This window comes from Erigeron canadensis, chromosome 6, assembly GCF_010389155.1.
Source record: "Erigeron canadensis isolate Cc75 chromosome 6, C_canadensis_v1, whole genome shotgun sequence".
Taxonomy (NCBI): Eukaryota; Viridiplantae; Streptophyta; class Magnoliopsida; order Asterales; family Asteraceae; genus Erigeron; species Erigeron canadensis.
The window spans coordinates 39,053,213-39,066,573 of record NC_057766.1 but is presented as its reverse complement, the minus strand read 5'-3'; the positions used below and the strand labels follow the sequence as shown (position 1 = coordinate 39,066,573).

The window sequence follows — 13,361 nt, the reverse complement described above, 5'->3', positions numbered from 1 at the left end:
TTATTTCTCTCCAAATGTAACAAACTCACCACCCATATAGTAATATGTAAAAACTGTATCTAATATACAATGGAATCCAAGGAGAATTCGGCCCAGTTGGTTGTTCTGGTTTTTTATCATGTTGATTTGAATGATGTAAGTGAACAGTTGGGGATTTTGGTGATGCTTTTACCAGGTATGAGGAGTGTTATGTTGACAAGATTCCGAAAGTGGAACGATGACGGTGTTTGCAAAGTTACCTGGATGGGATCTGCGGATTTCTTCCAATGGGTAACTTACTTTCTATGCTTAGTTTTTTTGTGGTTTTTTGGTTATAAATATTTTTTTCTTTATCTACGTAGATCTTACTATCTTAGATGCATTTCTCAAACTAGAATTGGATTAGTAGGTAACTGGAAATGGGAATTTTAATCTTACGGGTGTTTGCTTAGCTTATTTTTACGGTTTCTGGGAATTTCTAAAGGCAGACAACTTCATTGCTACAGCTTATGCTGCTTATGAGCTATTAGCTTAGTGGGGGTTTTGGGTTAACTTATTGGTGTATTTGAGGTATAAACTTATTAAGCAATTTTAAGTCACAGCAAGCCTCTAAACCGGATAATAAGCCACAAAATAACGCAACTGCTTATTTTAGAGTAATAAGCACTTCGAAATAACCAGGTTTGCACATAAATATTTCAAAATGTTCAGTTTGATCTAGATTTCATGGATGCCATGAGTTTATCCTTTGTACCAAAACAAAGATAATGAATCTTTTAGGAGTTAATCTGACTCGTGAAAATTACACGTGGAACCTGTTCCGGGCAAAGTGGATTGTATTGATATTTGATTATTATCTCAAAATGTCAAAACTAACATTCTTTCATTAAGATGTAAAGAGTATCTTTTTGAGTCATGGACATAATATGCAAAAGTGAAGGGATGTTTGTGTCGTATATGTAATAATCACATCTGGAGTTATTCTGGTGTTCATAAAATCCTATAGAAACAAAACACATTTGGGAATTGGCTTCACCATATGTGACATGTAGATTAGTCATCATTTTCGCCGATCGTACTGATAGTTGTTTATTCAAACACTGCAGCCACGAAGCGAAATTCATTTAAAAAATTCTTAGGTACGTTATTGGAAAGGTAAATAACACAAAAATATATGTTGCCAAGCACCGGTTGGATTGGAGTCTCGTGTTAATAAATGGTTTTTGTTACTCAAATTTGGTTCAGATGAATAGATGATGTAAGGGTAGTTGGTCTATATGGTATGGGGGGTGTAGTCGTGTAGGTAAATTAACCGTTGCAAAATCTTTGTATAATTCAGCACTTCACCTATTTGAGGATAGCTGTTTCCTACCAAATGTGAGTGAAGTTTCTGAGCAACCAAATGGAGTTGTTCGTTTACAAGAGCAACTTCTTTATCAAACACTAACACTCTATTCTCGAGTTTTTTTTTAAAGGAAAAGATAAGAAGGTTAGGAAAACTTTTTTATTTTGCATTCTTGAGTTTTTTTATTAAAAGAAAGGAAAGGGGAAGAAAAGAAAACTAAGCCCTTTTAAATGTGAAAACTTTCCTCCCATTTTTGGGAGGATTGGATGAAAAGTTTTTAAGTTATGTGTATATTTACTAATTTACCTTTTTTAACTATTGAAAACTTTATGATAAAAATGACATAATTGTAAAGTTATAACTTTTTTCATTTCTTTTATTTTCTTTCTAACTCAAGAATACTATTAATTTTATATTTTCTTTTCTTTTCATTAGTTTTCTATGTAACTCGAGAATGCCTTTTTAACATATAATTTTCTTTCTTTTCTTTCCTTATCCAATCTTCTCTTTTCCTATCCTTTGGAAAAAAAACTCGAGAATACAGTGTAAAGGAAAAGAAAGTTAAAATTGCAAACGATCTTATAGGAATTACTTCTTTTAAAAAGACTTTGCCGAAAAGGGTTCTCATAGTTCTTGATGACATTTTAAGTCAACTGGAGGCATTAGCCAGATAGAGAGATTGGTTTGGTTTAGGAAGTAGAGTAATCATAACAACTAGAAACGAACATTTGCTAAGCAAGCTAAAGTCAATGAAAAATACAGAGTCCGAAAGTTAAACCACAACGAGCCATTGAGGTTATTTAGCTGGCATGCTTTTATGAAACCATTTCCTTTGGTTAATTACAAGAAAATTCCGAATCATACTATAAGCTACAGTACTGGACTTCCATTAGCTCTTGAGGTTATAATAGGTGCTTCTTTACTTGGGCGGATGGAAAATGAAATTTGGCGTAGTACCCTGGAGAAACTAAACAAAATCCTCCAAATAAGATAGTGGAAAAGCTTAATTAGGATAGGATTTCAGATGCTCTTCGTCAAAACCATTATTTCTATATATCAAGTTTCTATAATATTAGTTTCCATGTATTAGGTTAGGCTAATCCCTTCAATAACACAACAATAATAATTATTTACAATAACCTTAAAACCTAACCTAACCTAACCTAACCTAACCTAGACGATTTGTCGATTTATTTATTTAGTTTGCTTTTCTTTTTTTTTGGTATTTCAACAATTTCGGCTGACCCCAAACACACTGTATCGTATTTATTTATACTCTCGTCCCAATTGTTGTTAGATTAGAGGTATAATTAATTAGTTAAATTTTTTGTAAATTAATAAATGTTGTCGGGTGTAGATCTCATGGATAGGGGTGAACTAAAAGCATCAGCCGGTGAAATAACAGCGGAGCCTGATCAGGAGGAGGTTTTCCGTCGGCTAAGATATCAGCGGCAGCTCTAATTATTCCCCAAAACTGGGAAAGAATATCATCTTGGGGTTTTTCCAGCGATTATATGACTTTTGCGATGGATGTTTCGCATACCATGCGACCAATATTGGAGGAACTAGAAGCTGAAGCGGATCCATTTAAATAGAATGAAAAAGAACCCATACGGTGTTGTTCACTCGAGGACAATGAAGCCATTGTTTACCATACGCTAAGAACCCAGTCGGTTAAATTATCAGCAGCGGCTCTAACTGTATTAATGTCGGAATTGCCAAGTGTTTATCTGCAGCATGCAAACGCTGCTTTACGTACCATAAAACCACTATCGGATGGAGTAGAAGCTAAAGCATCTCTGTTTGAAAAGGGTTCTTCAACCCATTCTGCAGCCGATATTTATCATATGCTAAGAACTGCATCGCTTAAATTATCAGCAGCGGATCTAACTGTTCACCGAAACTGGGGAACTATATCAAGGTCGGATGCTTTAAGTGGTTATATGGAATATGCAAGCGTTGCTTTGGTTACCAAAAAAACACACTCGGTTAATCTTAAAGCTAAAGCGGCTCGGTTTTCATCTTCACCTATTCCCCAAAAGGAAGGAAAGTCATCCAAGGATTCTGGTTACTTTATGCTAAGAGCTGCACTGGATGTAATATCAGCAGCGTCTCTAACTATTCTCCAAAACTGGGGAACGATATCATCGTCAGGTCTTACAAGCACTTATTTGAATTCTGGAAAGTGTGCTTTGCATACCATAAGACCACTATCCGATGAACTAGAATCTGAAGAGGCTCAGTTTGAAAAGAAGGCAAGTTCACCCAAGGATTTGGATGAACTAAAAGCTAAAGCGACTCAGTTTTCATCTCTTGGTATTCCCAAAAAGATGGAAAAATCCTTACAGGGTTGTTCACCCAAGGATTCGGATGTATTAAAAGCTAAAGCGGCTCAGATATTATCTCAACCTGTTTACAAAAAGGAAAAGGATTCGGATGTACTTAAAGCTAAAGCGGCTCAGATTTCATCTTCCCCTATTCACAAAAACAGGAAGGAAAAATCCATACGGGGTTGTTCACCCAAGGATTCTGATTTACTAAAAGCTAAAGCGGCTCAGATTTCATCTTTGCCTATCCACAAAAAGGACAAATCCATACGGGATGAGGCTGATGAATTAAAAGCTAAACAGGCTGAGTATTTATATGAACTTAATCAAGTGAAGGAACAACAATCCAGATGGGGTTGTAGACCCAAGGATTCGGATGAAATAAAAGCCAAACTGGCTCAGTTTTCAACTCTATCTGACATGGAAAAACTTGTGTGCCTAACAGCAAGGTGCTTCGCAATGAAAACATATGACTATCAATTACGACGCTCTAGGAAAGAAAGAAAAATATCAGATTACCACCTCGATAGGTGGACTTCATACCTGTACAAGGAAGAACTAGAGTTGATAGGGGAATTGGACGGAAAGGAGGCCGAGATAATATACAAGAAATCTCAAGCGGAGCCCTATGAGTATGAAAGCTATGAGGGCGTGTCAAGCATATATTCAGAATGATGGAGCTTGATATTATCAAGGGTAAACGGGGATCAAATTCCTTGCACGTAACATCTTTTTACAGAGGACATTTTGTAGACAGAAAGATTGAACCTGAAAAAAAATATTATCCAGAAAGTTGCATACTCGAGGACCACGTAAGAACAAAAATGCTTGAGGGTTGTGAAAGTTACATGACAAGGATGGAGGAGGCGATGCGTAAACAGATGAACAAATTCAATAAATCTGATGAAGGAGCTTGCCCAGAAACGAAGTTCAATCAATCTGACGACCAAAAAAGAAAAGAAATGCTTCATGTGAAGAAGATGACTGGGGGGACGATGGCAAGGGCAAAGGAGCAAGGATTGGCAGAGTTAGTTTGGTAAATTTTTGAAAACTTGTAATTTGGGGATATTTGATATTTGCCCTTTATATTTTAAACTTTTTTAATACCTTTATATATCTCAGATCTCTCTTTATAATAATTGATAATAATATTTCTCTTTAAAATAATCATGTCTTATATAAAGGTTTTTTATTTATAAGGTCTTCTGATCCAACGATCACCATGCCCCATTCACGTAAAGGTTTAGTGTGCCAAACCCCATCACACTAGCATTGGGACTCCGGTGTGTTGGCCAAAGCACTCATCGTACAAGCATGCAATAATGAGCATTGATCACACACCCATTATTTGCCGCTTCACCCAATCCCAACCTTCTCCATGTTTGAAACGACAAGAAAATTAACTGTTTATCGATATTAAAAGCGCACAAATTCTTATTGTCTACCCCATCTTGCAATTGTTTTGTTGACTTTTCCATGAGAATTTAACACAATTTGAAGAGTTGATATGCTAAAGAATGCTCAAAAAGCTGTCATGTCATGTCATGACTATAAAACCGAATGACTAGAGTCACTAGAATCTCAAACGGATTGAAACACCCCTAAAAGATAATATTAACTTTGTAATCATAATCGAGACACTAAATTATCTATGATTCGTTTATAAAACACACAAAACAAGCAGCATTTCAGACTGAGCAGACCCAATCGGTATCCGGTCAGCATAGCATAAGAGGCAAAAATAAGCATAGATAAACATAATAAATTAGGCTTGTATTAACTTGGAAGAATAAAACAATCAAATTAAATATGGTTAATGATTTTGTTGAAGACTGCTACTTGGAAAAAACCTATCATAGCGTCATGATCTGGATGGCGATCTCCGCGACCAGTAGCACCATTAAACCTAGAGCAGGAGGAGAATTGGCTGCCACCTCGACCACCAGCCGAAGGGCAGTCACGAGCCCAATGTCCTGCGCGCCCACACTTAAGGCACTCGTCTTGCCCCAGAGATCTGTCACCTCCAGCATAGCCACCTCTGCCACCTGATGGATAGCTTTCACCATAACCACGATCCTGATCCTCACCACCCATTCTAGGTGGGCCTTGTTAACTGAAATCACCCGTTCCCCAAGATCACTGCCATACATTTCTCTGATGGCATCTTCCATACCCCGACAGTCTGAAAATGTCAGAAATCCAAATCCACGTGGACGGCCAGTGTCTCTTTCATGCATTTTATCCACATCAAGATTATCCTAAATACCATGAAACTACAACACAAATAACATAATGGGAGTCCCGAGTCCTGATAAGCAGTTTCAGTTGGTATAGCAATATCTCCAGAATAGAAACAAGAGTGATCCAACTGTCACTCTATTATTTACAGAAACATATATAAAACTAGCAAGCTTATAGATTTTCTAAATGTCTGACCAAACATAAAGTTATGATCAAATAATGCATATAAACAACAAAGCAAACTGTAGAGTATTCATCACCATCATAATAGAGAAACATATTGTCAGCCAAAAGAAATACTTTACAGGCCAGGAACTATTTATATACTGGTACTTCTAAAATTTTTAAGCATACCTTTCATTTTCAAACTAATCTTATCTATATTGTGTCATAAATATTAGGCAGTATCCATATCAAATAGCCATGCTGATAATAACTGGCCATAATACGTGTCCTTATAATATATCTGACACCTTGCTATACATGTCAGCTGAAAGTCCCAACTCCAATAATAAAGATAGGCTTTGTTAGATTAAAAAAACATTACGTTAACTTAAACGAAAAAGTACTACCATCTCTACCAGAGAAGCCTAGAGGCAAGGGTTTGGGATTCTCCGTAAGGAGGTCCCGAGTTCGAACCTCAAAAGCTGTCGCTCCTTGCTCAGCCTAACAATACAGAATCGAGGCGGGTGAACAAAAAGCTACTATCTTCGTATAGAAGGGAACATGCGGTATCTATTTATGTGTTATACTAAATTTTAAGAATGAAAAGTAATAATTTAAGATCTGGAGAAGGAAACACTCACTTAAGCAGTTTTGCAATTAAAGAAAATAAATACCTACGAAGCCATAATACATATCACCTCTAGATCGGCCGACAAATAACTTAAGCGTTACCTTTCAGAAAAATTAAGGACGCTTTGTACCAATCACTTAATCAATTTCTTTTTTCCCACTGTTGTAGTTATACGATCACCATTTCCAACAGATTCTTAACTGAAACTTTCTAATCCTACACGACCATGCCAGAGAAACAAACACCACTTGGGATGACTTAACCTCGTGTTCAGCTGTTACAATTTGCTTTTACTTATCTTAATTTGTTGAGTTTAATACCAAGCAGAGTTTAAACCAATGATTTCACAAAGTTCTTTCAGGGGATTTCTAAAACTCTCCATCAAAAATCTCTTCCCCACTCTGATATATACAGTATAAAGTACCTGTTACTAATTGATCCTTCAGAGAAACATATTACATCACCTGACCAGATAACTTGCACCTATACAGTTCTAACAACAGTTTACTTCTCTAAGACTTCTCTTCATCAATATGATCCTAATACTTAACATTATGTTTTCCCTTGCTAGAAGAGAAACAATGCAAGTCATATCATAAGACATAAGAGAGGTAAAATTGAAGGTATTAGGTAACTTTATAGATGCTGGTGAGACCACCTTCAACTCTCTAAGATTGTGTTCTAACCCCTTAAAACATAATCAGTTTAACATGTAACAGCAAACAAGTGATGCTATCCTCCACGCCTGTTACGGCCACAAATCAACCACATACATATGGTGTCATAACTATCAGCCAGGTAGGTTCGTGAGCATTTGAAACAAAAACCTCACATATCACAAGCAACCCGGAAAATAGCACGCAGATGCTCTAAAACTATAAGCCATTACATCAGCTAGTGGAAACAGATCGGATTCAACTTCACAACTCATTTACAAACTCCAGCAAAAAGAACTAATCATAGAGAAGATAACACATCGACAAACCACTGATACCAACATAAACGTCAAATTTCGACATGCTACATGAATCGGCTTAAGAATCTAGACATGACTGACCAAACCAGGGCAGTCACTTTCATGAAGATGACCATCATAACAGACCCCTGACTAAAAAAGAAGCAGCAGAACTTCAAAATTCCCACAAATAAAGCTACAAGATATTGCAGATCAGACTGTGGGACATGTTGGCACCCAGCATTAATCTGAAGTGACCAATTTATAGGCACTACTCTCAATGTGGGGGCCTCAGAGTGCTTAGTCTAACAACACAACCATATTAAGATGTACAAAACTTGGGAAAGCAATATGTTTATTAAGCTACAAGTAACAATCAAGCATCATTACATCATATAACACAAAATAGTTACACTCTATATTCGTACAGAAATGCACAAATCCAGCAGAACAAGATGCAAAATAGAAACCCAACTCTAGCTTCACAATGTAAGCAACTATTGAGCATTCTTCCACAATGAACTGCTATGCACACTAAATTTCCCATATATTATGCGGACATACAATTTAACATTCGATTCACATATCAAATTTAGATCTTAGCTAGAAAACCGAAAAATGGTCAAAGAAGCAACAAAACAGACCTCTGTCACTGTCCCTGCCAATTGAAACAATAGTATTTTAATCCTAGAAGACCTGAGGTGTTAATCTGAGTTCTGAAGTTTGAAACAAATTAGTAGTATAAATGGCAGGGGGATAACAGCGTGTACACCTAAAAAGAAGTGAGAGTATTCAATGAGTTTATGCTTATCCACCTCGACATATATGACCAATCTACATATTGCAGATGTCTTAGTAGTTATTAGTCTTGTAAATGTATGTATCAAGCAACTTGCAGAATCAATTTGTTTGTTACATAACCTCGGTTCAGAAAAACGGTTACATATTGCAGCTTGGCCCTATTTGACCTTCCAATGCACACAAGGTAGTCATAGAAATCTAATTATCGACATTAAAATAGCCATATTAAAATAACCCGTTTCAAAGGATTTGGGTGTATTTTCCCAATCAACAAGTGTGCCCAACTGCAATCAACAATTAGGCTTTACAGGATTTAGCTAGAAATAGGAAAAGCGAGAGTACTAGTACACCAAGGGTATTTCCCTCAATGGTAAAGGACGGCTCATACTCACATCAAACATGTATGAAAGGCTTTACAAGATTTAGCTAGAAATAAGAAAAGTGAAAGTACTAGTTTTGTGGAGGATCATTGATGTACATGATTTCATATTAATGATGGAATAAGATAAACCCAAGATATCTTGAAACATCAGAAAAAACTAAACAGCGTTACCGAGGTTGTACCCTCCTAATATATTTATGAGATAGAACATCGTCTGGTATAACATTATTTATTTAAAAAAAACGAAATAACAAAGCATATATAACCTGGCATAATAAGCATGACAACAGGAAAAGAGTTGGAAGCAGAAACTTAGACCAACACAAAACATAACTGTTTAAATGTCAACAAAGTAATTGTTTAAATGTTTACAATGAAGTAAGATTCAACATAACTAATATTAAACATGGATCTCGCAGATAAAAAAAACATGAATCTATATGTAATGTGTTTAGAAATTTCTTAACCTTAAATCTGCTTCTGCATGAGAGTTTCTCTAGAACTTTGCTTGCATCTTTTAGAAGTCCTCTAGTCAAACGCAGACTATGCAATGTGTGTTGGCAAAACAATGACCAGAGTAGTCTCAATGACCAAGCAAAAGGAGTGTCTCCTTGTAGGAATGCACAAAAGAGGTACCTTTTAGAGTTGCGAATTCTGTGATGTTTTTTGATTCTGGTTCATACATAGCAACTGGATCGAGTGAATTGACGTCCTCATACTCTATAATGAGTGCACCATTCTTTCGGAATCCGAATATAGCACTATCCCCTGTTGCAATGGAGTATAGCTTATTAAAACAACCATGCCGAATCATCATCCATAGTACATCGTTGTCATTGCCACCGAACTCAATAACAGCAAGAGACTCCCTTACGTTATATAGCGAGAAATGAGCATCAGGGTCGAGTGCTAAATGACCAGGAAGGTTTAGTTGGGCGAATTCTTCACTTGTGAAATCAAATGACATGATCAGATACCTGTGATTGGTGCTAACAATCTTGGTACCCACAAAAATCCTATCAACAACAGCATTCCAGTAAATAACCCCATTTACAACCGCCTGAGAATATCCCTCAATTTCAATGGATTTATGAGGGAAATTGCTACTTAATGGGCTTCTCCAAGTCCCTCTTACCGAACCTAGCGTGTATACCTCCACATAGGTGCTAGTAGTTGCATAATCTTCTAGTCCTAATAACACACGGGTAATATTCACAAGCTTAGGGTCAAGAGTGATACGACAAACCCCAAAACCAAGAGTAGTAGTATTTTTACCTTGGCAATAAGGTAGTTTAATGGTAACGGATTTCCTACCAGACAACTGCGGCGGGATATGCGTCGAAGCAAATCAATCCATGGAAACCATCTACTATTATTCCACCTTTACTACCACTTTTCTTAACTGGAAAGGAAAGAGGCAACTTACGTTTTCGATGTGGGAAGCTGTCATCATCCACTATGGACTCGTATTCACGCTTTGGAATTGCGAAAGTGCCACCATAATCTTCTTTCATGACAAGTAGACGTTGATTATCATCATCACGGGATGAGCAGCGACGAACTCCTTGCTATCGATCCTCGACTTCCATAGCTTTGAAACCGATCTGGACTGAATCACCCATTTAATTTCACGGATTCTTTCCACGATTTCCAAAGGGATGTTCTCCGACATTTTTTCTGATTTCTCACTCACTCACTCTCTCTAGGGTTTTGATTTTTAATTGGTAAACTTTTATTTGTGAGGCCTCTGCTTATAGGGGAGTCCCCCTTGTCCAAGACGCAGGACGTTATAACTACCAAGCGTCCAAAATGGGAGTCTTCAGCCGAGAGTCCTCACGAGGACTACGAAGAACGCACGGTGTGGGCCAGGAGGAGCGGAGGAAGGAATAAAAAAAAAAAAAAATTTTCTTTGTGGGATAAATATCTATATATATACATATCTGGGTGTGTGTGTCTCTCTTTCTGTATGTATAGTGTGTCGTGTGTGTGTTTTTCTAAAATTTGCAGGTGTGTGTATGTGTGGTATCTAGAAGACAACATATATACATTTAAGATATTATATATAAAGAATTTTCAATTTTACCCCTATACTATGATACATTTATGATATACTTTTTTAGTTTTGAAAATTATCACTTTAGCCCCTAAATTCATATTATTATTTTTATTTTTATACTTTTTAGATTTTATTAATCAATTTGAGTTTTTAAATATATATATATTTATATACATATATATAGTTATTTAATTATATGTTTAAGTAAAAAAAAATTATAAAAGAATTGATGATGTGGCGAAGAAGTTTTGAATAAGCTTGTCTTATAGGTAGGGAGAGTCTTGAGCAGGGTCATGAGGGGAGTCCTGCTGACGTGGCAGTCAGGACTCCCAAGGACTCCGTCCTTATAAGGAGAGGCCTGATAATGAAATGGTAGGTTTATGTTTTTTAATTTTAGTTTTTATTTTATTTCATTCCCTTTGACATGATTTTTTTTTATATACATATTTTATTTTGGATAAAATTTTTTAAAGTAAAATTGATGACCAGTAAATCTGTATCCTTAAATTTAACCTAATCCAAAGTTGAAATATTTTTAATTTTAGAGGATTCTCATATTGTTATTTTAATAAATTTACATCTATCTTTCATCTTTAAACTTACACTGTATTCTCGAGTTTTTATTAAAAAAAATAAAGGAGAAGATTGGATAGGGGAAGAAAGGATAGAAAATGACAAAAAAGAAGCATTCTTGAGTTGAAAGAAAAGAAAAGAAAGTTAATAGTTAAATGTATTCTTGAGTTATAAGGGAAGGAAAAGAAAGTATAAAAAAATATAACTTACATTTATAACCTTGTAGTAGTTAAAAACTTTATATAAGTTTGAGGGGTATAATAATAATTTGACCACTTTTCCTTCCAAATATTGTCAAAAGTGGCAAGAAAGTTTTGGGATCAAAACACCCTGTTTTTCCCTTTCTTTCCCTTCCCTTTCTTTTAAAACAAAAACTCAAGAATACAAAAACTAAAAGTTTCTTACCCTTTCTTTTCTTACCTCTTCAAAATAAAACTTAAGAATGCACTAGTTTGTTGTAAAATTTGTATTTGTTCAGCTTTTCAAATATAGTTTTTTATTTGTATTGATAATTGAGCTCAGTCTTTAAATAGCTAAAACAAACATTTAATTTATATAATTTAATTAGGTAGTTTTGGAATTTGTATTTTGAAGACAATATTTAATCATTCCATTAGGAAGACACACATAATCAAAAATAGTATTTGACTGAAAAGTGATTATTGACGCTTGTTTAAAATGAACACCGAGTTCTAAAAATACAGGCAGAGACATTGTTCTTTCAATACGCAAAGCTCATTTTAAAATCACAATATCGAACACCTTGTAGATTATATATGCATTTGCATATTTGTAAGACTATAATTAATATTACTACAAATAGTTATTATATATAAAATCATAATAAATCTATGTATGATAAACAAAATTAAAGTGATTGAATAATAAATTTTCTTAATAAACTAGCCTAACTCAAGTCGACTTCGAGCCTTAAAAATTTACTCATGATCCAAATCCAAACTTTGCCCATATGACTCGAAAAGAACGGAGCTCGAGCTTTATGTAAATAAACGAGCTTGAATTCGGCTCGACTTTTTATACCCATCCATGGTATCTAAAAAATAAATTAAAAAAATTAATCTAATTACATGAAACATCAGTCCTCATTTTTTTGGGTCCAATTAAAGTGATGATGTACTTAAAATACTTTTCACTATTGAACCTCCACTTAAGATACATAGTATACCAAAAATACTCTTATGACATATATTCCTTATCTCTTAGGCCTCTCTCAACAGTGAAATCTTCCTCACCTTTTATTCGTTGCCACATCAGTGCCACGTCACCTATTCTTTAATTCCTCATCTCATGACACACTCTTGCCAACAACATTATTTTTTTTCCATACTTCTTCCTCAATATTATATTTTTTCCAATTAATTAAATATAAAAATAAACATTACACATTTTTAATTAAAAAAATTAATAATAAAATAAAACATTACATTAATAAAAAAATCAAATAATAATTTAGAAAAATATTACATTTAGAAAAGATTGACATTAATAAAAAAACACCACATATAATTACCACCACCACCACTAGCACAACATGTTGACGCCACCACCACCGCCGTATTGTGCGGGTACCCATCTCGTAATTATTAATTCAAATGACTCATTATATATAAATTTTTCATCTCTAAGTTATTAGCATGAACACTATGGATCCATATAAAATTTATAAAAATTTATAAAAAGAAGTATTCTATAAAATGAAGGACTCAAATAATGAAATGGGCAGTACACGAGCTCTATTCATGATTATAACTATAACATACTTTAGCTTTTCATGATTATTGATAATTAAACTATTAAAAACATATTTCTACAAATATATTCTAAATTTCTAAATGCTTTAATTGTTGATGATAATCAAAGGGTAAAGATCCAGAGAGAAGGTTCT

At 34.9% G+C, this 13,361-nt stretch overlaps 1 protein-coding gene across 1 annotated transcript; it reads right to left on the bottom strand.

Moving 5' to 3' along the window:
- Positions 1 to 9,138: 9,138 nt before the first annotated feature.
- LOC122605595 lies at positions 9,139 to 10,736 on the bottom strand. Its single transcript, XM_043778555.1, has 2 exons — positions 10,253 to 10,736; positions 9,139 to 10,017 (listed from the first exon to the last, which is right to left on the bottom strand). The coding sequence occupies exons 1-2, from the start codon at positions 10,338 to 10,340 to the stop codon at positions 9,410 to 9,412; spliced, it is 696 nt and encodes a 231-aa protein (XP_043634490.1). The 5' UTR covers positions 10,341 to 10,736; the 3' UTR covers positions 9,139 to 9,409.
- Positions 10,737 to 13,361: the final 2,625 nt, after the last annotated feature.